Source organism: Typopeltis vanoorti, chromosome 23, assembly GCF_054136105.1.
Source record: "Typopeltis vanoorti isolate ZY-2024b chromosome 23, IOZ_Tvanoo_1.0, whole genome shotgun sequence".
NCBI classification, from domain to species: Eukaryota; Metazoa; Arthropoda; class Arachnida; order Uropygi; family Thelyphonidae; genus Typopeltis; species Typopeltis vanoorti.
In genome coordinates, this window is record NC_143571.1 from 91173991 (window position 1) to 91201493 (window position 27503).

The 27503-nt window shown below is 36.6% G+C and overlaps 1 protein-coding gene across 6 annotated transcripts in view; it reads left to right on the forward strand.

Annotated features, from left to right (window-relative positions):
• The window catches only part of LOC150094057 (8.6 kDa transglutaminase substrate-like), a 39724-nt gene that overhangs the window by 3219 nt on the left and 9002 nt on the right, over nucleotides 1-27503 (forward strand). Inside the window, exons 2-5 of one of the 6 annotated variants that reach the window (XM_090412889.1) lie at nucleotides 2840-10065; nucleotides 22513-22575; nucleotides 23821-23938; nucleotides 24457-24639. In XM_090412889.1, the coding sequence (XP_090269015.1) occupies nucleotides 10001-10065; nucleotides 22513-22575; nucleotides 23821-23938; nucleotides 24457-24576 (366 nt within the window). In that variant the 5' untranslated portion in view covers nucleotides 2840-10000 and the 3' untranslated portion in view covers nucleotides 24577-24639. Of the gene's footprint in view, nucleotides 1-2839; nucleotides 10066-17957; nucleotides 18231-22017; nucleotides 22405-22512; nucleotides 22576-23820; nucleotides 23939-24456; nucleotides 24640-27503 lie in introns of those variants that run through there. The other 5 variants (XM_090412891.1, XM_090412890.1, XM_090412888.1 and 2 more) reach the window with 5 other exon arrangements.

Sequence of the window (27503 nt, forward strand, 5' to 3'; positions counted from 1 at the left end):
TGCAAAATACTTGATCACGTGTGTCACCGCATGTTCTAGGAAACGACTTAAGAATGCTGTTTATCAGTAATTGACAATATATTTGATTGAAGGAAAAACAAAGGCTCTTTCAGAGTTCGATAAAAGGCTTGCGGGTATCCTAACCTAACCTAATCTGGCTGAAGCCACGATTTTGAAAACAGCAGAAATGACCGTTTTCTCAAAAGGTGAGATATCTCCGGTGTTCTTCAGTGGAAAAGTAACTCACATTGCTTGTCTAAACGGCATAACTGTGGTCCTGAGACAGTCTGTCAGAAACACGATCGCCATCGTCTGAAAAGGCTTGTATGGATAATTAAAACTTTTTAATGTCCACGGATTTGAGAATGAAGACATTAATTCATAGTGCTTTACTCAATATTTGTAACTACAAAAGACTAAAATCCTAACGCATTTCATAGTCAACTATACCAGGTGTAACCTATGAAAGCAAAGCTCTGTCTTCCCAAAATTAAAACCGAAACAAAAAATAATCCGGAGTCGATCACAAATTAAGCCCATAGAGGACATCATGGGACTGCCTTTTTACTTTTTAATTTTTCTGATTTAAAATTTAAACTTCATGCATGGTTGCGGAAAATTGGATGAAAAAACGTTGATGACAATAATTGGAATTAGAAATTGTTTTGCAGGTGCAGATAATTATTAAGAGCGTGTAGTTAGTTTATTATAGTATTACTAATTATACAAGCAAAGTTGATAGCACACTTTGTATACCTTTTTAAGTTTTGTGGATTCGAGGATTCGAGGATTCCGACTTGTTTGTGGGAGTATTCGTTGTATACCTTTCCAATGTACATTTAATATTGGTATATAAAGTATCCAAGGCAGTGCAATGACATCGTCTGTCGTTCATAGTTTCAGAACATTACACGGAATCTGTCTTGTAAGCAACTGTAGAACAGTAAGCCTTAAACGTTGCGATTTGCTGCTTTGTAGCTAATTTGGTGATGCCCGAAACCTTATGTGGGCTATACAAGAGGTTCAGTAAAATGCGAAATTCAAGTTGATTGGAGTAGATTAAATCGATTAAAAAGAAGAGAAAACTGAATGCAGAATTTTCCTCCTGGAAACGCGACTTTCTCATCTCGAAAATGATGCAAACCGAGCAGTTAAAAGATATGCCGCAGTGGCCTCACAGCTTCAGTGGTAATTCAAAACAACCAACTCAGGAAAACACGTGGTACGACAATTAGCGCAAATAACGAGTGGATAACCACAGAAATTTTGAAAACCTCAGAAGAATAAAGAGCTGTATATAAAATTATAAAATAATTAACAAAAACACTCCAAAACAGACACTAAAAATGAAAAACAAAAGTGATATCGAAACTGAGACAATTCAAGAGATAAAAGACATTTGCAAAGAATATTAGCAGATACTTTTCCTGAGGACAAAAGATCGGAAATTCATAAAGAAAGATAAAAAGCACCATTCATAATAATAGAAAAAATTCGAATGCAATAAACCAAATTAAACTTTCAAAATCGCTGGTTGTGATGATCATCCTGCTGAACTGGTGAAATAGGGAAAAATAGCAGCCATCAGTTTCTTGCTTGATCTTTTTTTGACCAAATATTACATACTGGTGACATATCAGATGCCTGGAAGACACTCAACATAATTCCAATTTTTTTAAAAAAAAAGAAAAGAAAAAGAAAAATGAAGACAAGATAAACGGATATATGAAAATTACTGACTCATGACATTGTTTTAATAGCAAACAGAATCCAAACTTTAACAGACTTTAATAATAAGCAGCATTTATTCCCAATGAACTCAGTTTTGTTCTTTGACGCATAGCCATAACACGCTTTGTCATTGCTGAGTATATGGGTTCGCCTAGAAATCTGTAGATGACATTTATGATGTCGATGCTAGGATGGCCTCAGTACTGCATATAAAAGCCGTCTTTTAAAACCAGATATAAGCATAACGCATTTCTAACAGTAATACCTACGGGTTTTCTTAATATTTAAAATGAGAGTACTGTCTCAGATTTCAGTCAACGATCAAGCCTAAATAGATGAGGTTTCCTGGCCTGTGCGTTAGGGCATCTTTTCGATTGTTTTTAGCGATACGAGGCAAAAATGATATTCATGTGAGAGATGTTTAATCCCCCACAAGTTTTTAAAGATGGTGAGTTAAGATTTGTTCCTTTCTTAATATGATAGAATAATTCATAATCAAATGTGTGATTAAGTTCAAGAGTCTGTACATATAAATCAAGATTATTTTTGATAATCTTACTCTATCTTAATTTTTATCCACAGATACTGGTTGGTCGCATCGTTTACTTAAATGTTGAATAAGCATGGTGAAAAAATTGCATCTTATGGAATGGGGTAGTAAGTCTCGGATTCGTTACAATAAATAAATGACTGCTTTCGAGAGAAATAACTCTAAAGCAGTTATTTCTCTCCTAACTGTTTCCTTTTTTTTGGAAGTGAACTGTGTATACAATACGCAAGGCGTTTTTTTTTTTTATCAGTAACTGAGTTTTATCTCGGACTAACAGTATTCACTTTTATTTTCATGGACTCCGTATTGTGCATGTTTGCAACACTAAATAAAATGCTAATAATAATTTTGGATGCTTTGAAATGGAACATTTCCATTTTTTGTGTCTTGTTTCTGAGAAAGTTAGTGAACTATTGTCGTGCTTGAGAATATAATTTTTAAAAATATTCTCAAGCACCACAATAGTTGAGAGAGAATATTTAAAAAAAAATATTAAGATATATTTTTCGACTATGCTCTTCATGTTTAAAATAATTGTGAATGTTTTGTGTTTTCTAGTGTCGGAATGAAGAATGTTCCATCATCCCACCACGATACTGCGCTAAAGATGCTACCCGCATGACCAGAATGATGAAGCATATCGTGGAGTCTGCAAGCCTGCGTAGGAAGAGATACCTCGGCATAAAAACATCTTCGGAAATTGGGGCTATTTCATTTTTACAAAATTTCCATTAAAATGAATGTAGAGGTCACTGCAATGGAAAATTTAAAAAAAAAAAAGAACAGCAATTACAGAATTAGTCGTGTGATTGTCATCCAGTATTTAAAATTTATTTCAAAGCGTTTCCCCTAGAAGTAATTCCTTGCTGCTGACTTTTTTGTTGTTGTTATTCCCGTATTGACGCAAAGACATCAGGCAATAGGTCTGCTTCTGAAGAAAATTACAAATAATGCGAGTTGTACATTTACATGAGAAATGAGACAACACTGATTAGTAAGCTAACCAGTGTTGACTCATAATTTCATAAGCTCCAATGAGCATAGTTAATGGCTAATATAGGTAGTCAGTCGCATATTGTAGTCAAATGCAAGTCTAAATATTTAAGGTTACTTCCTGTGCAAGGAAATAACTTTTGTTCTCTGTAGGCAATATCAGGTGTAGCATTTCAGTGATGTGTATGAAAGGTGTATAGTCATTTCTAAAGATGACGATGACCTGAGATGAGATTTAATGCTATTTAATATGATAGAATTACGCATAAGCCAGTCAGCAATTACATCAAAGTCTATCTGTATTTGTTGTAAGGCTATTGACTTTGCGTATGTAGATGTGACTGTATAATTATAACTTGTTGGATCGTTTACAAATAGCTGAAGTGGCATCGCGATAGAACTGTCTCCGGTGGAATGTCACAAAGATTGTCGCTTCTACCCCTATAAGTTCTATTTATTTTTCTAATATTAGTTCTGTTCTCAAGGTCTTCGATCCAGTTGCAGGCTTTTCCTCTTATGTCAAATGCTTTGAGTCCCCTCCCCCCTTTTTAAGGTGTTTATGCTCTATGGTGTCATACCAAAACAAAACGCTGTTTACCAAAGACAAGTTAACTGTATCAAAGAGATCATGCAGTAATATAATGACTCCTTTATCTCTACGAAATCCGTATTGCGTTTTGGATATTATGCTAAATTTCTCTAGTCAAATTGATATTTTGTCATTGGCGACTTTTTCTGTTTGATGAAATTAATACTGACACGCCTATATCCTCGTTATTGGATATTGGCCTGCAATGATTAATTCCATTGAGTTTTCCTTTTCTGTATACCTACAGTTATCATGGCAGTTTTTAGATTTACTAATATTTTGTGTTTCTGGAAAATTAGGGTTAGCGATCTGAATACAGTTGGAGATAAGGGGGGAGTCATGCATGTTGATATCTCTTGGCCGTATGTGATCAAATTCAGGAGGATTTAAAATTTAATTTTTGAGGTGGTCGTATCCAAATCTTTTTGTACGTTCTCTCAGCAAACCAAAGAGTCTTGTTTTATATCTGAAAAATGTTGGTATTTGACTTTCAAAGATCGGATATACCTCGCGTTAAGTTTATAATTTGTTCCTTGAAAGTGCTACAAAATTTTCATGCTAGATGATTGTTGTTTAAACTGTGTTTAACAAAGTTCTGGATGCAGGAGGGATGTGTTATATTGAGTGTTTCATTAATTATTATTATTTTATCCACATGGTTTTAATTCCTTCTTCACTTCATTTTATTTGGTTATTGTAACAGTTTACTTTTATATCGGCGTATTTCTGATTGGCACTTGTGTTTGTATATCGTCGTTTAGCCAAGAATCTTTATTTTCTTGATATTTTTATTTTATATACAACACGTCCATAAATGGACTGAAACTTTTCTCCATCGTTCTTTCCAAGAGCATGATAAAAATGCTCCGGGATATTCAGTTTCCTTACTACGTATCTCTCGTTGTCCCAAACTATCTTCCTGTTTTTTTCTAAAGCAGCTTTTTCATTATCGTTGATATTCGTAATATTAATGACATATCATATTCCTCCCTCTTTACAATTAGCGCACTGTCTCTTCTGAATCCTGCTCCTTCGCCTTCTAGATTTTCTTCGAATTATTTCTGTCCATTACTTCCATTCTTGCCGTTAAGATTATCATAAACATTTTATCCACCTGACCCGTAAGGATTGTTAGGATTATTCTTCTGTAATTTTGCAGCCATTCTACTTCCTTTTTGCGAATGTATAATAGAACTGATGTTGTTCATTCTTTTCATTCTTCCCGCCTCATATTATGCAATATCACACATTTGCTGTAGTTCTTCCACCATCATATCACCACTATACGTCAGCATCTCCTCAATAGTCTAATCTCTTTGGGGCTTATCTGGTTTTTTTTGACCTCTACATCCCCTTTGTGTCTTATATAACTATAAACAGAATCATTTCTCTCTCTCTCTCTCTCTCTCTCTGTCTCTCTCTCTCTCTCTCTCTCTCTCTCCCATTTTTCTTTTTGTTAATCAGGATTTCACCTTTTCGTCTTTTATTTACTTTATCTGCTTTAGTCTTCTTTTCTTGTTGAGATTTCTTATCATCTTGCATGTACATATACATACATAATACGAATACTACTTTGGATAATTCTTTTTTACATTTGGTACACTTCTATTGTTCAATATTCACCACAACATTTCTTTATATCCTCGCATTGCTCCTCTAATCACTTTGGCTTGCCTTTCGTACCGCGTTCTTTACTTCGCTGCATTTCGCTCCTCTACATCACTTTCACTTCGAGAGAAGTGGAAGAATGGTCAGACCTCAGTAAGCAAGGGACAGTCTTACACTGGCTGATAAGAAATTCATCAACCATTAAAAAAGGAGGGATGATCACAAATATCAAGACTACAGTGGGATTCGCACCCAAAAGCCTTTTGGTTGGAAAGTGCACTTGATATCTCCTCAGCTAACTGGGCTCCTGTGCTAAATAACGAACAATACTTTACTGACGTACACTTTTTGCTAAAGTTAAATCAGTTATTAAACCCTCTGGTTCTCTCATTTCTCAGCGTACCACATGTCAGTTTACGCTATTTTACTCAAGTACTCGATCGATGTTCGGAATCAAATCATTCCAAATCATTCTAGAATGAAAGTAAGGAAAAATAAAGACGGCATTTAGTGCATTCGACTCCTACTCGATTTGTAGGCAGAAAATGTGGTAATTTCAAAACAGTCTCTTCCCACGATAAATTGCCCGATAATAGGCTTTTCTCAAATTTATAAAATTTAATATCAAATATCAAATGTATTTATAAACAGCATCATAATTTTAACTCAGTACATTCCAAGGATCGGTTTTATAATCGGAATGGGCATCCTTGTGACGTCCTTTACTAGGATGCACGTGCATGGATAACTGTCACGTTCTTTTGGTTGTTCCATTTTAAATTTGGTCCACTCTCTCTCTCTTATGACGTGTGTTTGGCAAGAAATGACTTAAAAATAAAACTTAGTTTCGTAATGTTGAAGACGTTGCGGAGGCGAGCTTACTTAATAACCTAAATTTCCATTTTTTTTTTTACGTTTTTCTGTTTATGTTGTTCGTTGTTTATAACAAAACAAACTCATTCGGCCACGAGTTTAGTGCGAGACACCATCCTGAAGGTCATGTTATTTTATGATCACCAAATATTTTCGATTACGATACATGATCATAGGAAGTCGTCTGGACTTCCTATGATCATGTATCGATTCTCTCCTACGATCAATGTTGAAATAATGATCGTAGGAGAACATTGAACTTGACAATTAATTGATCTGAAGAAGGCTGTGAACGAAAGAGATCTTGAGTACACAGCAAGGATGATGTTTCATCATTTCTAAGCCGTTATTAAGGTTCCGTCACCCTCTAACGACAATCAATAATTCACCCGTACAACTAGGCGAAGGGGCAAAACAATTATTTTGCTGTACTTTACCTCGACAGATTACGCAATAACCAGTAAACAAGTTATTCCAAGTGCTACTCCCGTAGGAACATCTCTTTGCGGAGTTTCGCTGATTGACATCAGACTCAGATGTTAAAGCAGGAGGAGATTTTATTTATTTATTTATTTTTAAGTAAAAAAAAACCAGCATGTGTGTGCTGTGCAGAGGTATCAGCTGAGCTGTCCGCGGAGGTGTTCAGCTACGTCGAGGAGGCAAGTGAGCTCGTGTAAAGTAGGGGTAGAACTAGAGACTCAGAAAAATATACTTCCATAATTATTCTCATTTGTAACAGTCCTCACTTGTATTGTATGTTGAATCATATTCAATACATTTTAAATAAAAATAACTTATTTTGATTAACAAATAAAGAAACATTGCTTTTGGTTTTATAAAAAGGAACATTTGATGTTAATTTTGTGGCCTCTTCTTTCCCTCCAAGAACACTGTCAGTCACCCAGCGCGCACTATATGATATTGTCCATTAATCTATTTCATAATTTACACTTTGAGTTATTCTTATTAATTCTTGTGATTTCAATCAAATATTTAAGCAAGTCTATTTTGATTGTGCTTCTTGGTGTGCTTCCCTTGCGATAAAACGCATTTTTCTATGACGATAAACCTGGAAGTAAATGTATCCAGCTCTATCAGTAGCTGAATCCTTGCATGATGGATGATACCTAAGAAGTATGTGAAAGAAAGAGCAGTCCTGTTCTTGAAGTTTTCGCTGAGCTCGATCTCAGAAAAATAGCTCTCAGGTTATTCACCCACAAATACCCTTTACACTTTCTGTACATGATCAGGCAAGACGGTAAACAGTTTCAGAAAAACCTGTCATAAGAACAACATGTTACAGTATGTACGCAAGGATAAGATTCCGAGTTCGTAAGTCTTATACCTATAAGACTTAAATGGATAAGTTATTCATCCATCCAAGACGGTTGAATCCTCCAGGGGAATTTAATGCAGACGACTTGCCATTCCTTTGCTGCATCAGAGGAACGGATAAGTTATCAGGGACACAACAGCAAACACGGGAGAGATCGCTGCTGTTCTAGAGAAAGAGGAAGGCTGAGAAAACACAAGAATTACATCATTGGGTATCTAAAAGATATAATCTAACCATAGACGAAATAATGAACAACTTGCGATGAATAATAATAAAAAAGATATCTTCTCTAGAAATCGTGTTCAGTTTTCCTAGTTTAGTAATAATCTTTTTCGTTTTTCATACTGTTATACAAAAAGGAGGGTTGAGCGACTCCGTGCATATTTTAATGCAGCTGCTATTTTTGAGACCTTCGGATTTTCTTTGATGTAAACGAACACGGATTCTAATATCTTTTGCAGATTTCCTGGCTGTAAAATGACGCCACTGAGTTTAAAATAGTTGCATGGTCGAAAGGAGTTTTGACTTAGCGAAGGGATGGAAGATCTGATGTTTACGAACCTCTATGTGGTACCTTCACTCAGCTTACTTCGTTCTTAATGTTCATTATAAATTAAATATTTTGAAATGAAATTTTATAAGAGAATTACAAATTATAAAAATGAACACAAATGATAAAAATTCCAAAATTAGATTTACTTGTGCTGCATATGAAGTATTTCTAAGTTCAAACCAGCCAATGTGACTTCTTAAACAGGCCGCTACTGCGTGATTCCCCCTTCCGATCGAAATCGACGCTAATCTTAATGTAAGTTTATTTTCAAACCACTTCTTAATCCTGTCTCTTGAAGAAGAAAGTGTTGAAAAATATGAGAGAAGCCACACGATCACTTCCGTTGCCTGCACATTTTAATCAGCTTTCCGATTAAACATCCGTACCTTTCCTTTCTCCCAGTACCGGAACTGTATTAGGCGTCAGGATGCTCGAAACCACAGTTGCAGTTCCTGGTGGGTTCGCCACTCAATTTCCAAGGTCGTTGGTAACTCTCCGCACAACAGACATTCTACGAGCCACACGTGTGTGCGTGCGCGCGTGTGCGTGCGTGTGTGTGTGTGTGTGTGTGTGTGTGTGTGTGTGTGTGTGTGTGTGTGTGTGTGTGTGTGTGTGTGTGTGTGTCATGTTTTGCATTGATTCCTGTAGATGTTCATTAAGCGTAAAGAGAGAGAGAGAGAGAGAGAGAAAGAGAGAGATCGAGTCAATTACACTGTGTTTTCATTTACCACACGAACTGATATAAGTCCGTGCCAGTTCGTACGCCTTAGTATAACGTACTGACCAAAAACTTACCTGATCAAACGTTAAAGAGTGTTCATCTTTGCAGTTCATTTGGCAGCCATTAGCAATAAAACACAACCAGTAAGAAAAGTTAACAAACACGCATCATTATACTGCTGTGAACAGAAGTGGTTGTATTAACCGCAGATTGCGGTTCTTCATTACATTGCTTAACAGAACTTGGAAGAAAACTTTAAAAAATCGGTATTGTCATTTCAGCGTTTCATAAAATTACAAAATATTCCTTTGCAAAATATTATTCAGCAAAATTTAAGCATTTCAGATCGAGCTGCTTGCGGAGGCATGAACTAAGATCATGAAACATAACTCTGCAGAGAACTTGATCTCTCTCTCTCTCTCTACGATATCCTTAGAAATACAAAACTCTCACATACCGTTTCAACTTCCTCAATATTGGGGATGTAGTGCATTAATGAAAATCCAAAGAATGAATCGAAGTGGGGCTACGAAAAGCTCCAAAATGCTTTCCTTTCTAGTTGCTTAATTTTTTTCTTCATGTCTGTCATTTCTTGTTGGAAAAACTCCCGCTTACGATTGATCAGTGTTAGGTAGCACTCGCTCAGAAGAGCACGCAGTCGCTCCAGCTGATAGGAACAGAGATCGGCATTAATGGCACTCGTTTCTGAAACCAACCCAAGGCGCTGCACTGAATCCTCGAAATCCCAGAAAAAACACGAATTTCCTTCTCTAACCAGCCACATATCCGAAAGGAAATTTCTGCTACACTCAAGTTGATTCATTGATTTTCTTTGTTTTGACTGCTGAAGTGCACCCACTTTTTATCGCGAATAACAATTAATTCAACGCAACTTTCTCCTCGATGACTGGCGAGCAATTCAGTTTCTGGGGAGCGCAAATTTAAACACGTTTTTTTGCTCACCTTTTCAAATTGCTGACGATGATACTGCATAGTTTTATTTTGTGGTGACGACTTCGATCTATCTCAGGGTGTCTCTACAGGGGATGGCTGCAACAGCTTGGCAAACACTGACAGAGTCGGTGATCGTTCGAGATTCGTCTGGAACGAAGTAAGTCTTCCAGAATGATATTGCTGGACTTTAATTTCCTGAACAAATCACATATAAAGCATATTTTCATAGCCTATTCCCGCATATTTTGGTTACATACATACAGACGCACGCACACAAACTTAATTTGTTTTTTGACAAAAACGAGTAACTTAATTTTTATAAGGAACAAACATAACCATTGACAACGACACATAAGTAAAAGCAGAGAAAGAAATGAAGCATAAAAAAAGTGCATAAATTCAGACAAAACTGTTTGTACTTTGATTCATATCGAAATTTCTGGTAAAAATCTATGTGAATGTGGAACGTAAATAAATAAATTATCGACTAAAATTAATTATTCACAAGCTAAAGTTTCCCCATCACAAGTTTACATTATCAGAGGAACTTTAACAATGCACATTCAGTGAAGATGGAGAATGAATGACCCCTAGAGAACAAGGCCAGTGACGTGCATGAAGAACCTGAGTGACACTCTTTGTAGTAATTTCTGTTATTAATACTGACTAGAAAATAGGGCTGTGCGCCAAATCGATGAGAGATCACACAATCAGTCCTGTTGCAGTTAACTTGGTTCTGTAGAACTTGTGTCGCTTATAAGAACAGACTTTTCGATTTAAGCTAAAATTTAGGAGGTAGCCTGGTTTCTTTCTCTACATCAAGGGTACAATAATAATAATACAGAATCGAATAGTATACATAGCTCTGATAAAGTTTCTATCTTCCTGAGAAAAATCAAGGATTGTCAGGAGCCCCTTTCCTTCCAGATGTCTACAGCATCTTCTGTTAATGTTGGACTCATTACCTTACATAAACAGGACTGATTACCTTGGTCAGACATAAGGAACATAATAAACATGGAAATGTCTGAACCTTTATTGAGAATGTTTGGTGTAAGAAACCGTCAGCACGTGCATTTTGCTCTTGCAGATTGTGCGATAATGAACATGCAATGGCCTAAATTGCTTACTAGCGTCAGTTTAAATGCTAATACGAAATTTAGCGCTTCTGCGAAATGTATTTGTACATGCAGCATCTTCTCTGGTCACGTTTTACATCCATTCACGTAAGACCTGTTAGCGATGGGCATCTAATGAAAGTCCTTGCAGCTCGTCCGAGTTTCGCGATGCTCTTATTTTTCTTTGTCCTTTGTCCCTTTTCTCCGGAGTGAAAAATCGCACTTTTTTTGGGAAGTGACTTACGGCGAACTCTTACGGAATTTCGTGTCAGCACTTTCAAACAGTTTCCTGGAAAAGCTGTTTGTCGTTCAGGTGGGCGACGAACAAAAAGAGCATTCAAATCAGGTCAGCCAAAGGAACCTGATTTCCATCGAAGGTCATGAACTTCTGTCTGAAAGGAAAGGCGGCAATCGACCACGAAGACTATTACGTCACTCTGTGGATCATGTAACCCCTTTCCCATCACCATGACAACAAAGACAAGAGTTACAGCTGAACAGGTTTCAGAAGCAGGTTGCCATCGTAGCCGCTGAGCTGGATACTCTCAAAGCAGAAACAAAACAGCAATCGAATTTTTCTTTGACAACGTCGCTACTGACCACTTAGATGAACTGGCAGAATATCTTAATTTAAAGGAGACGGTCGCCATCGACCTTCTACTGATCAGACCTAACTAACTCTCCCTTATGTGTGTTCTACAAAATCAGTTCTAAAAGTCATATGAAACGAATTATCTCATAACCAAATACTAAAGCATAATCTCAACTTAGCAAAACCATAATCCTGAATTCGAAATACTGTACTACTATTATTATTATTATTATTATTTTATTCACATAATTGATACACAGTCAAAACAAGATATCATATAAACAAAAATTTGACTGGTGATTCAGAACAATTCAGATTCTACCCAAGAATCTAAGAATCGTTTGTCAGGTTGCGTCGTAAAATATGGGCAGTTCCAAGGTCATATGGGGTCACTTCATTGCTGTTTAATTGCTGTAAATAGTTGTATAACTTCTTTGAAGTTGCACCAAGTGCGCCGATAACTACTGGGATGATTTTGGTGTGTTTAAGCCACAGCCTGCCAACTTCGATTGCCAGATCTCGATATTTGGTAATTTTTTCCAGTTCTTTGTTGTTAATGTTGTTATCACTGGGTACTGCAATATCGATAATCCAAACTTGTCGATGTTCGATAATTGTGATGTCAGGTCTATTGTGTTCCAAATGCCGATCAGTTTGTATTCTAAAGTCGATCAGTTTGTATTCTAAAGTCATTATTATTATTATTATTATTATTATTATTATTATTATTATTATTATTATTAAAATCTAACAAAGACGTCATAGCATATCAATCCTTCATTTCATTAATAATAAAATGAGTTCAAAATAAACCAGCTTTCTTCATTGCTTACGACACACTACTTATGTTAATTAACAATCCGAGAACCATAGCAGATCTACTAAGCAACCCCACAAAGTCACCTGCCCAGAGAATGGCAGTTGTTATTGTCGATATATTCCTATAAAACGTAGCGTGTACTAGATGTGTTAGACTTGCGTAAATTAACACATGATCCAGTTTTGCACCAGTCGAAAGATAATTTCAATTCGTTCCACTCCGAGATATCAAACTAAATTTTTCATCGTACCAATTTGCAGTTATGAGTCTTCGTCGCAAGTCCGTTACGGTGTCCTTTGTTTTGTCTAATCAAAACGCTATCTGCACGTTTCGGCACCAATTCGCAATACATTGCATGAATAAAAAAAGTCTAAGATAGATATTAATTAAAAACGTTTATCAGTAGAAACTTATTGCATAATGATTATTTCTTGTGTCTTTTCTTAATGAGTCGTGACAATAGAAATTTAGCTCGAGTGATTCTAAATCACTCGATATAAAATCTGTAAAATCAGTCATAATCAATGATTCGGCCTGAAAAAATAAAAATGAAAATAAAACTTTAAAAAGAAAAACGAAAATAACAAAGTGAACGAAAAAAAAACTAATTTGCCATTTCGGACGAGCGCCCGCGCACACACACACATGCCGCAAAATTATTGTTTTAGATCTCTGTAAACACTGAAAAAATTATCTTTAATAATCAGACACTTGTGAAAAACGTAAGGCAACAAATTTCCACATCAATAATGACTCTTCTAGAACAGAAAGAGAGAGAGAGAGAGAGAGAGAGAGAGAGAGAGAGACGCAGTATGACGCATTTACTTGTTACTCATGTCGATAACAGTTTCTATGGTGCCATCTCTGATAATGCACTTAAAAAGCTTTTAAAGCGTCATTCAAAAAAAAAAAAAAAAAGAGTTGATTACCATTTGGAGCCGACCATTGGCTTCTTAAACTCAGTTAGTTCGGGCAATCTAAATGTGAAGTGCGTTTGTGATTCAGTATAACATCAGTTTCTTTAAACCTTTTCCATCTCCTTCCACCGACCTTGTGATCCCCTTATATTGCAATATTATTTTTAATAAAGAAAAAATATTATCTAAGCTGAAAGCTTGTCTGTAAACAATTCAAGATGAATTGTTTTCTATACCTTAAAACATTTATAATTCCCCCACTTTAAAATCACGAAATGATGGAGACGTCTCTTTGGCCGAACCACTGCACTCTCAATCCGACAAGCTATGGATTCGAATCCCACTGTGGTATTGGTTGTATGTGAACACCCTTCACGTAAGAGATGAATTTCGTCGCCCAGCGGAAAATCACCGCCACATTACCAAATAAAGGTCTGAAACGAATTGAGAAATTTTTGTGTTTAGGTAATCCGTCAGCAAGGTTGAGGATGATTTAAACCTTCGCTGTCTACTGCGAATGTTCTGCAGGCTGACAACCTTTTGGGGATGGGATTGTTACGGGTTGCATTTTCATTTCTGTCATTCTTTATCAGTTCAGGCCGTAAGGTGAGCTTATTGTGGTTCACAAATGCACGTTTCTTGCTTTGTCAAATGAAAAATCAGATTTGGATGGAAGAAGTCCTCCACCTCTTCTTGAGGCCAACTAACGTAGCTCAGCAGAAGAATCTTAGAATATATCCCTTGCATTCTTGAGGAGATTCAGACGTTTCGTAACCAATTTGACATGACATGAATTGCAATTCATACTACAGAAACGTATAGAATTTGATAAGAAATCCCGCTATCTGATGAAACAGATCCAAATCCTGTTTTATTCCCGTGTTTCTCCTAGTTTAAGAAGGTTATGTTATGTTTAAAAGATTTTCACTTTATCTTAAATCACAAGTTTAAAAATGCTGAAGAGAACGTAAATCCACTTTTATCTGACTGCTGTGCACCGTAATCAAAGTACAACAGAATCTTTACAATTTATTTCAGAGAGAGAGAGAGAGAGAGAGTTTTTTCAGGAGCCACAATGAGCCAAATTGAGGAGCTAATCCACTTGAGTGACAGCAGAGAGGAGTGGGGCTCAAGTTATACACCAATTTCAATGAACAGGCTAATTAAACGAGTAACAAGTCAGAGCCGCTTGAGAAGAGAAAGATATCAACGCATCTTAAGTGAAAAAAAAAAGACGGTTAGATTTGTGCTGTATTTTTGGAGGGGGGAAGCGTTCTTTGTTCCTTAATATTTATTCTGACTGAAAAGGGAATCGTTGCCACATTTATTGCCTCTTCTTTTATCCTCACTTGCTGCTTTCGAACATTAACTGAAGGCCTAATAACAAGGTGTGAACTTGATGACAGCCCCTTTGTGTCACGATCCCCAGCAACTGCAGCAATCACGGGCACTCTTCTCATCTTCTTGGACTTCTTTTTCTAATGAATTACTTGTGACTCGTTGCTCCTCCAATAATCATTTCAGAGAGTGCTTGTTAAATAGGCGATCCCTCTTCATTATTTCTGAAATACCCTGGGGGGGGGGTTTGAAGAACTCGTTTGTTAGGCTCCCTGATCTAAGTTCTCAAGAACCCAACATAATTGGTCAGGAGGCGCTGTTGAGAAGGGAGGGTAAAAGATATGATATCCCGTAACAACCATCTCCGTGTGAATGCTGTTCAAAGGAAAGGAAGCCAACGTGGAAAAAATCAGGTGATTTTGATTTGATTCGTTCCCGTGACAACTTTTTTTTTTTTTAATTATGGCGATAAATAAGAAAGACTTGGGTGTCGATAAGCGTATGAAAACAAAGCTTAAGCTGGTGTAGTTTGTTCGCTTCGTTAAATGCTATAATAGTAATTAAGCATTTTAAAATAGCACCAATAATTTGATTAAAAAGTTATTATCGAGGGAGCATCATCACTCTAATGTCAGTTATTTCGAGTAATTAGTAATTAAGTATGCCGACATCCTATTAGTAAATTGCAATCAATATTAATTAGCTGTATGAATTATCCTGTGAGCAGAATCGAAGTGCATATTCCATTTTCTTTACGACGACTTCTCTTTTAAGACAATAAGAAACATTATCTTGGCACAAAAAGCAGTAACGTGTTTAGCATTGAGAACATTTCGCTGCTTGGAAAGGCATCAGTGTCTGTTTTTCCCGTTTAAAGTTTAATATTCCCGTAATGGCAAGAAGAAGAAATCGATGGGAATGAGGAATGAAAGTGTGGGCAGCTGAACTCCATCAGGAAATTCGTTTGCGCAGTCATATTAGAACGCTCAGAAGTACATTAAAACATGGGTTCGAATCTAGTAAAGGAGGTAACGTTGTTTTTCTTGGCAGATTTAACCCATTATCTCTTACCCGCAAGCACTGATACAATCATATCTATACGTAGGACTAGTGAAGTGATCTTTCCAGAAAGGCACCTCAAGTGACGAACCTTCCTCCTGCATTCATGCTTACTGGAAATGAAAGAAAAAAAAAACTCAGCAAAGTTTCACGTCATCCGCAGTTAATGTCTCTACTTAATGTTAACGTTGAATTCCTAGTATCCACACACACACACACACACACACACACACACACACACACACACACACACACACACACACACACACACACACACACACACACACACACAGCTTCAGTTTCGCAGGAACTCGAAGAAGAATTAACTAAGGATTGCGCAATCCTATTTTAGGAAGAATGACAGGCGTATTTATGTGGCCCACATTCTATCGGAATTGCATGCCAATAACCATTCAGAATTAAATTTTGGCTTACCGTAGTGTCCTGCACACCCGTTTTGTGTCACGAAATATCAAGAAATAATGATGATGATTATTCTAGTGGGGATGCGATTTCGTACTCCTGTTTCATACTCGTGTTTTCCTTTTTTTATGTTGCTCACATCCCACGCAATTATGCTAATATAACCTGCACCAAAACATCAGTGACATTAACGCCCAGAATAAGCTACCATTATCAGAAGAGCCACCACCTGGAAAGCATTTATACTGAAATACTTGAAAGAGCTAAACAGGCTGCGCAACAAGATGATAAAATCAGACACTCTTCAAGAATGGGGTTGTGTGAAGGAATCTCATATCTCAAGTATAGTACATTTTGTAACGTGGGAGGGCTAACGATTTTCTAATCAATTTTATACATTTGTTTGTATTTTTTAATTTATTTTTACGGAATCCAGAAACCTAGAGACCAAACACGGAACTTTTTCGAGCCACTTCAGGCCTCGAATCAGCGGGGAGGTGATCTCACACAGGATGATGAAATTCATCTTCCACCTGAACCCAATCACAAACCTCGCTGCTCAGAACAGGATTCGAATCCTCAGCCTCTTGATTGGAAAGAAGCTGCAATGAACACTCCGCCAACTACGCTGGCATTGCGCGAACAATTCTTTTTAGCAATGCTGACCAATATTCATAATCATGGCAGAGCAACTAGACTTTCATAGAAACTCAGTTATTGCTCCGATAGGTCGGTTAATCCTAGCCTATCCGCACAGTTGCAGGCATGTTTTTTTTTGTTAGGGGGGTAGGTTCATGTCATATGATACCGACTAACTCATCTTCGTTCGAAAAGAACTTATAAAGATTTGTCGCAACCTGGACTAGATTTCATCGAACAAATGGCATCTTCGTTATCGATTGAGTTATGGAAGATCTTTATAAAACACCATCACCGAAGTATGGTTGTATACTTAAAATATCGAATAGGTTTTGTTTGAAAAAATAAAACAAACGTTTATCAGTGTGTGCAATACTTTGATTTGGAAATATTTCGAAAAATCCCGAATATTCGCAGCAAAGTCTAAATCACACTTGAACATACAGTTACTGAAGATTAATAATATTAAAAGAGAATCTACTTCAAGTAAACGAACCTCTGGTGCTTCAGTCGATAGCTGTTTCTTCTTGCAAGCAGAGCCATTATTACAATATGATGGTTAAGATAATTTAGACATAGATTCTTGTTTTAAAAAACCGTCAGTTACATGCTTAGCATTTCTCTCTCTCTCTCTCTCTCTCTCTCTCTCTCTCTCTCTCTCTCTCTCTCTCTCTCTCATACCTTAGCAACGAATGCTCGAAATTTGTGACTTCAAGCAAAGCATAAAGAATGAATCTGAATTGGATTTTTGGTCCATAACAAAAAACAAAAGTAACAGAAGTAGTACTTGAATTAAATAGTTGCTTTTGCTAGCGATTAGCAGAAAAAGCAAAGCAGTGAGCAAATTGAAAAGTTAGCTCAGTAACTCTGAATTTAGATTGCGAAGATGGTGGTTGCTTCTCGTATCGGACTCCGAACGAAGTCTGGAAGAAAGTGTGTGGAAAAATGTTCTCAGTACGGCAATCACAGAATTCTAAAAAAAGTGTACGTGGTCTTTATTTGGTATTGTGTTGTGAAAGTATTTTAAAAGAACAGAAAAGATTACTATGAAAAGGCAAGGCAGTCATTGAAACAGCAGCGAGTCGATCGTTAGACCTGCCTACTCATCTGGAGAGGCTCAAGGATTCTTTTCTGTGTAGTGCACAGAGCTAACACCTCATCCTCCCCCCTTTCTTCACCCGGATGCATGAAATACCAGGAAGTGACATTTTGCTGCCAAGACATCTAGAGGACACTTCAATTAACATGTCAAATGGAATACAAATCGTTTCTCTTCCTTCCTCTTTCCTCGAAGATAAAACTGTAACCAATGAGCACAAGTGGCTGCGTCTGACCTTCGGACGTTTGCGTCATCACACAAACGTATTAGTTGCTAGAACCTTCTCGCAGACAGCATACAGCGTGCCTTTTGCACAGGTAAGCTTACTTTATCTCCAAAGCCTGCGTTATGGTAGTCTTTTTTTCTCTTTATCTCTGAACCGATACTTCGTACACGATAGTAAGAATCTCGAAATTTTCCAAATATCGTAATTCATTGGACGTGTTTACTAAACAGATGAAATGAGCGCAGCGTGTGTTTGAGTAACTTGCTCGCATTTCATAAATGTGAGTTGAGCTAGAGAAGAGGAATGGTTATACCATGATAATTTTGGACTTTGCTAAGAACATGTGATTGGATTATAAAGTATCAGCTTGGATTATTGAGTATGACTGATGGCTGACAGATATATGGGATGCGAGTCTTTAAGATTTAAGGTAACCAGTGGTGCACTACAAAGATCAGTCCTTGATCCATTGCTATTCAATCTATACATTAATGGCATTGGAAAGGATTGACAGGAAACATACAGCTATTTATTGATGATGCAAACGCAGGCAGGGTAATTTGAAATGCGGCTGGTATGCAGTACTTGCCGAATGATTTTAATAGGTTGGAATTGTGGGCAGGAAAATGGATGTCAGCTCGATGTCAGTACATATGAAGTCATGTATAATGACTTAGTATAATGAGATACTAATGTCGTATAGTGGGATTATTCCAGAAGAAACTGACCAGGCTAGGGATCTTGGAGTGTTATTACACAGGAAGTTGAAGTTCAAGGGACGCATAGCAAATATTGCAAAGATAACTTTGAGTTACAAATACAACTCAGAGAATAATTGCAAAGCTGAAACGAATGCTGAAAGTAAGGATAAGGAAGTAATTTTCTTCGTTACAAGGTAGGACCTTTCAACGAAGGACCTTGGTAGGATCCATCTGGACTGTTGTGCGCAGATCTGGTCTATTGATTTGAGAGCTGATGTAGGCACATTGGAGAGGCTGCAAAGGAAAGTGAAAGTGTTAAAGAATGATATTGGGAATGTGGAATAAGATTATGAGGAGAAATTAAAAATTTGGGTACTGCACACGGAAGATAGAGGTATGATAGAGGAGTACAAACTTCTGAAAGTCTCATATCAGATTTCAGTAGATGGACTTTATAATGTTATAGAGGGGGGGGGGGGAACAAGAGGCCATCCGTGGAATTTGAAAATGAATGCAGTCAAGAAACGGGTGAGACAGCATTTTCTGATTGGAATGGAGTGGCTTTGGAAGTCGTGAGTGCAGATAGTGCGAATGAATCCAAGAAGAGGTTGACAGTTTGTGTGGGTGATAAGGGCCTCCCTCAATGAGTTCCTGAGGGAGGAACTCATTGAGGTTCTACTACTACTATTGCCACAAATCTCTAGGGAGATTTCTGGCAATAGTAGTAGTAGTAGTAGTAGTAACAATAATTATAATAAGATTGTTAGGTTGCAATGTTGATGCTATGAAACTAGATTGAAAAACAGATAGGCTTGTCTTGAGGTGGGTGTTCAGTTCAAATCGCTTCAAGCATGGAGAGAAGTTTTCTGTTAGGAAACTGCAACTATAGGACACAATCCAGTTTGGAATTCCGTATAGTTTTCCTCTAATTTTTCTTTTGATTCCTTTACGTTTATCATAAGAAGCGACTTTTGAGAAAAGTCCGTTCTGTCTGACTAAACATCATCAATTTGACGAACTGTTTTTGACGAATGAGTAGCTGATGGTCAGCCTGGTCGGCCGAATGGGTTATGTCTCTGCTATCCAACCATCAGGCTATGCGTTCAAATTACGTGCTGTCATGAATATTCTGAAATGTTTTAAGGCACGAGATGAGTTTGATGCAGGGTATGAGACAACCTCACCGTTTATTGAAGACCTGAAGTGTCTAAAAATTTCCGTGTGCGATTTCCAGAAAGGATTTCCAGATTTTCCAGTAACAACTCATATCGATAAATTTACGTTTTTTTATTGACGTAAAAATTATTAGCAGCAACTTCATTCAATCCCTTTTATGTTATTTTTTCACTTGTCTGTTAACGAACACAGATGCGTTTAATCTATCAACTTACTCCCAGTTTCATCTTGTTTCTGCTTCTTCTTCTTTTCCTTTAGCCACTTTCCATCTACTGCTGCATATATCCATCATCTCGCGGCCTTAACTTTCCAGTCATTTCTCTATTTAGCCAATTTCCAACCTTCGTAGATGATCCTCTCCATCTTGGCGATCTTTCCTTCTCTTCGTATCCGCTCAATGCTTAATCTTTTATTTTTTATTTACACGCTTTGCAGCATTTGCTTTGCAACACTTCACAATATCTTCTACTACAACACTTCACAATATCTTCTACTACAACACTTCACAATATCTTCTACTACAACACTTCACAATATCTTCTACTACAGTCATCTATCTAATTCTAGTATTTCCCATTCTATCCCTTTTGTTATGTGGAGCATTCTTCTCTCCATGGCTGTTTAGACCGCTCGTAACTTATCTTGTTTTTTTTTTTTTTTTTTTTCAGTCGTTACCAATGTTTCACTTCCGTAGTCATACATATAAAAAGAGCTTTCGTTTTAGGCAACAGAAATTCTTTGTACAGCCAAAATGCTTTGTTTCCTTGTGTAATTCTTCTACTTATTTATTTATCTTATTTTCTTTCCTTAAAACTATCTAGTTGACCAAGAAGAACGCAGTCCTCCAAGAATATTCATAGGATTATCTGCTAATTTTAGTTCGATTTGATCTGAATTTGCCATTCATTTCGTTTTTGTTTTATTAATCTTCAAACATATTATTAATCTTCTTCCTACTTCCTTCGTTAAGATCATTTAGCATTTCCTGAGCTTCTTTATTCTTCCATTAGCTTAAAGGAAGTTGCTAAAAGAACAATTTAATCTGCAAAACGTAAAAGATTGAGATGTTTTCCTTAATATTAATTCCATCGCTTTTCTAATGAGCTTTTTCTAATGGAGCAGAGAGCAAATTGAGGGATCGCCATGCTTCACTCGTTTCTCAAATTCGAATTCCTTTTCCTGATGTTCTGTTGAGTTTTGATCAACAGATTTTAACAATTTGAAATACTTTGCTGGGATGGCTTGTTGATTAAGCTGTTTATTATTTCTAACTAATACCGAGAATGAGAGGCTTCATCAAAATCTACAAGCACTAAACATGCAGGACTTGAGTGAAACTAGAGTTTGTATTTTTCATTTAAAATGAGAGATTTTGCTAATGAATTCGGTTCTTAAATATCAAATAATTTCTGCCCGAAATCAGTTTATGCGCTCTTATTAACGGGATGATTGTTTTAAGCATTAGGAATTAGAAAGACAGGAATGTGACGAACCCTGGAACTCGAACCTGCCTATCAAAGATTAAACTTTGATTGGCAGCTGCTTAATTCAAAATAATCTCCGAATTAGAAAAAGAGGAAACAGTTAATAATCCAACAGGAATCTATTATTTATTTATTTATTTTCATATTGAAATTAAATTTATTTTTCAAGTTCAAGGTATTAAAAACATACGAAATGTGTCACGCAAAAGAAAAAGCTCAGTCGGCTTATTCTTTCATTATCGCGTGTTTCGTTCACGTCTCTCTCTCTCTCTCTCTCTCTCTCTATAGTGTACACATATAGTCGTTATCTGCTCTATACACATAGTATAGAGCAGATAACGACTTATTGTTATCTGTTCGTAGGGTTTGTTCAGTTCTCGAAATAACGCGATAAACTCGTTCTCGATAACAAAACGGGTTCGTTTCAGCTTTTGTTTCTCGAACATTACGCAGTAATAGTTGTGACTAACAACAAATACGAAAGATCTGGTTGATAAGTCAGAAGGGTATTCTTATGTTTTTGCTTATTATTACTATTATTATGAGACCATTTGGCGCATGCATTTCCGAGTGCTTAATTAATGAAATGAGTAATGCTAATATGAAATTTACTGTTCACGTATTTCATCATTCTCTTTACGATGAAATATTAAAAATGAGTAAACGCTATTCAAAGTGTAGTCTAACTGCACCCATCACTGTTATGAGGCGGATAAAAATAGCGCGCATGTGATTGTGCAACACGTTCAGCGTATGAGTGCGCTAAATGCCTTTTGAGGGAAAGTTGGCAAATTTGCCGTCAAATATTACACGTCACTGCGCTCTAAGAAAACCAAACAGTCACGACGTTTCATTGGTAGGTGGTTCTGAAATGCAAGCAAACAAAAATGAAGCCGCTTCGTCGGTGCGTCTCATGATCAACGTTTGTTATGATGCAATACTAGTTCATGACGGCAGGTATTTAAAAGCTGGTTTGTAATGGTGTGTTTTTCATTCCCCCCCCCCCCTCTAGAACTGGAAGACTAATCATGAAGTGGCTGCTGATCGCCGTTCTACTTACCGTATGCATTTACAGGTAAGTTTCGATACGACCTTGCGTGTCACTCACAAGCGCCGCATAAAATACAAGTGCTGGCCTTATTTTAATCTTTTATCTCGCTGTAATAAAACCTTGTTTCTCTTTCGAACTTTTTTCTTGTTGTTGTTTAATTATTGTAGAAATATATTTAGCATAACTTGAATAATCAGTTTAGATATTGCTAATTATTATTATTTACTTAAATAATTTGTTTGCGTTAATGGAAGTTTACAAAATATGTATGTCGGTGTGCATTTCTGAGGTAGAAAGTGATGTTCTGGCTTGACCATTACGGTGAATCAAAGCTTTGAGATAGTAGCTTCAGCCGAATGACAGCTAAAGTGCACGCTTTCTAACCTGCACTTAATATTAGCCTAACTGGCACATGCAAGGCGCATGTTCATGGAATCACAGCAGCAATTCGTAGTAAACCTGAACAATTTCCGGCAAAAGAACGACATCACACACACACCGGTAAAACTCATTGCGTTTGATCTGCTAAGTATAAAACACTCGGTTTTAAAATAAAATATACTTAATTTCTGAATGTGACATCTGTTTTATATTTTTCTAAAGGATCGGACTCGGCTCTTTAACACTGGCAAGTAGCACAATTTGCCAGTGTTCAACACACACACCACTGCCACTCTTATTTTTTGCATTGCTGGTGAATTTATTCTTGAATATTTCAATTTTACTTCGATTAGGCAAAACCAATGCTCTCCAATTAATACTTTATATCAAGGCAGAAATTCATCGGAAACTGATTTTGAGATGGAATTTCATCCCTTGGAGGTAGCAACCATTCATTGCTAAAAGCAATTAAATGAGACTGGAAGTGTCTTGAATTTTAACTCTTAGCTTATTTACAGTTCTAATATCTTATACGTTTAACTATGCCTTTCACGGATACAACTACTATAACATTTTAAGTGATGGATGAATTTCAACGTCCGATGTGACACCACCGCCCGCTTATTGGAAGCCTAAGATGGCCTAAAAAAGTTCTACGTTTGTCTCTACATGGCACGGTTTCTGGACAAGAAACAAACGAATAAAAATAAAAAAATAGAAAACATTCCTTAGCCCAGTCAAGGTACGAATGACTACAAGTCTACAGCCTTTCGCGGGTGGGATTATATAAAACATTAGAATGAGTCGGGTTTGTTTGTAAGCCATAAACTATTCTTTGCAGAGATATTCAGAAACAGCCGGCCTACGATTCCCTTTCTCTCTTTCCAGTGTTGTTTGCACTCGACCCCTAAACTGTGCGCTTTGCAAACCGGAAAATTGCGAGAAGAAAGACTGCCAATGCGGATCGTACAAGGACGAGTGTAACTGCTGCGAGCATTGCATGCAGGTAAGCATCAGACGAATTTCTTAAAAGGTCTGCGCCGTATTTCTTTTCTTCTTGAAGGGGAGAAAACTTTTTTCCTCCTTAAAGGAGATATTTTTGTCATGAAATATTATTTCTACTTCCCTTGATGTCCAGTGTATGAGTCGTCTTAGGAAATTTAATCAACCACACGCGAGAGTATTTTTAACGAACCGACACACACGAGGTCCTACAATGAAGTAAGCAGAATGCCCTAATATGCATATTTTATTGTCGGACCTCATGTCCGCGAACGACGGGGATGGAATAATTGTTTAAAAATATTCTTTCTCCTCCTTTGGACAAATATTCTCCAATTCCATAAAAGAAAACTAATAATAATTATTAAATAATAATTAAAAAATAAAACAGCTAAAAATTAAAGTTGTCTCAGTCGCCCTTCAAGCCTGTTCAAACCTTCTGTATGTACTTGTAATGTTATCATTGTGCTTGTTAATTATGTTGCTGCTTGTGTGTTAATGCTTGTGTTTTCCTTGATGTAGTGTGCCGGGGAGCAGTGCACAAGAAGATATGGCCCCCCTCGTTGCGCAGAAGGTCTGAGCTGCCGCGATGCAAACGGGTATCCAGCAGCTCGCGATGGAACGTGCCAGAAGCCACTCTGATCTTGCTTGCTGAACTTCCCTTTTGTGTTTTGTATGCTAATAAAAGAAAGCTTGAGAAAAGGATGGTTCTTGGTGTTAATGTTGCACACACACACACACACACGTATATTGTCTAAACTGACGATGTCCTTCGGTTGGCAAAAGAAAAAAAAAATCAGAATATAATCTGGAACACACTGAAACTTTATAAGGGCTTTTTAGCTAAAAGGCGGGTTATCCGGTTTTCTTACAGAAGTGGCAGTTTCCCACCTCGTCAGAAACTCGAAGTTTTACGCTCACGAAAACTACTACACGATTAAAATAAGACATTTACAGACCTAATGAACTCGCCTAAGTTCCTTTAGAGTCATCTAAGGACTAAAACAAACCCGATCAACCAACAGCTCTCTTTCTCACACATACACAAACAAAGTGTATATATATACACTTTATATATATATATATAAAGTGTATATATGTGTATATATATATATATATATATATATATATATATATATATATATATATATATATATATATATATATAACTTTATTTTTATATACTTATACTTATTTTTATAAACACTTTATTTATATATATATATATATATATATATATACACTTTATATATATATACGCGCACATAAACAAAATGATGCCAGAGCACATTATCTGTCACGCTGGTAATCTTTAATAAAAATCATGAATGCAGTCCTCCATATAAATTAATAATCTCGAGATAAGGAAACAATTACACCGGAAGTCTGAAAGCAAATGTTTTTGTGTGTCTGAATTCACGAAGCTTTATTCGCGGTAACGGGCCTAACCATAACAGAGGTGCCCTGAAATCTATTACTTAAAATAGCAAAATAAATTATGAATATAAATTTTCTTTTATAAATATAGCAGGTAATTTATGAACAAGCTATCTGAAAGAGGTATTCGATCGGCAATCGAAACCCAAGCAGACTCGCTTTTCTTCACCTGGCTCATCCCTGAACTGTCCCACCACATTCCATTAATTTAGCAAAAACAACAACAAAAAAGCACTTTTCAAGATTAATATGGTAGTGGCGTAAACTACATCAAAATGTTGTTATTGTGATTCCTTGGACACCGTCGTTAAACTGTGGAAAGTTTTTCTGGGATTAGGGAGCTCCGGGTCATCCAAACGTATCTGGTACGATAGTTCTGCCGCTATCGTGCGAGTTAATTATTGTATGACCCTAATTCTCTGTCATGTAGAAGCTCAAAATTACATTTCATTCTTAGCTTTCGTCGAAGATTTGCTTTCAATTTTTGTGGTATTTGTTAATCTTATTTCTAAACTACTTCTGAAAGAATCCAGCCATTCATCTTGTTCAACTTGTAGAAGAGCTTTTTCCTGTCATTTTGATTCGAATATTCGAAGCCTGCACCGTTCGTAACATTCGCATTTCTAACATAAAGTTTGATTTCAGTTGCCAATGTTTAAGTATGAGACCGTGCTCATACAAATGCCAATAATGTTTTAGCATTTTATGCGCTCTTTCGTTTGCCTCAATATCAGATTTTGTTTCTGTTTTCCTGCTGTTTTCATAGCTTTAGTATGTTCAGAGCTGGCTTCCATTTCGGTTCAGTCTCAAAAACTCAAACTTTAGTCCTTTCCTGACAGCAGGGGTTTCTGTTTGGTCAGAATGCAGCTGACCCTTTTCCAAGTTGGTTTCCGAGTAAATTTCAGTGGCAATTGAGTGTTCTCTCTCTCTCTCTCTCTCTCTCTCTCTCTCTCTTGTCCTTTGTAAACTGCATAATGAGTAATTTACTCCACTTTTCAGGAATCCGACGTATGAATTATTCTAGAAACATTTTATCTGGTATTGAATTGAACCACAAAGATGTCAAATAGAAAAAAAAAAATTTTTTTTTTAATTTCGTCTAGTTTCAAGGAACATTTTGTTTCACTTCATCAGGATAATTACACGAATAAACTAAAAAAAACTAGAAAACAACGCCTCTAGTGAAAAATATTTGAAAACGTTTAAACAATGGAAAGCGTTCATTTGCTGTTACGCTGGCTGCTTGTTCGTGAGTAATTGTATAAACAGGCAGTCATTTTGTGTCTTCTGCTGCATTTGAATTTTCACACTTGGTTTTCCATTGCTTCTTCTACATATTGAATTAGAAAATATTCATGAGTATAGCGTCTTGAAAACCTAATTATGTCAGCATCGTCTTAATACAATCTCTCTGCCGATTTTCGTGTTAATGTAAAAAAAAAATCTAATTTTCCTCCGTATATCAACGACGTAAAATAGGAGGTTCAACACCAGTGTCGGTACTTTCACTGAGGTTCTTATTTCTTTAATAGTTGACGCACGATCTATCACACCAGTAGACTATTCGTACTTGCGGAGTGGAAGATCCAGTACTTATGCTGACATAATTTAAACTTTCGCAACCGAAACCAGAACCAATTAATAGCTGTAAATGTTAAAATGAATGCAGTAGTCTTTTCGAGAAGAAATAATCCCATTTCTTCTAGAAATGGGATTATTTCTTCTATGAACGAAGGCACCTGTTTCCTGCCTTTGCGTATTTCTAGAAATTATTAAGAAAGAAGAGAAATCTACGCAGAAAACCATCTCGTAAACGCTGCTATGATCGAGGTTATTTCCACGACGAATGCCAGTCTTGATTGCCTAATGGATAAACTGTCCACTATCCCAATCAAAGTGGTACGTTATAAGTGCACTAAAGCATAAATATTTGGGAAGTGTTTAGAAAGTAGATGATTTTCACCACACGAAGTGAGACTACCATACTATTACTGGAATCCTGAAGTATCTTAAAAAAATTACGCTGATCTTTACATTCTAAATTCTGTTTTCTTCTTATCCACTAAAATGTCCTATATTTTTGGGTAGAAGCGCAAAGTAAATTAAAGAATCGGTCACTGCTGAATGAAACT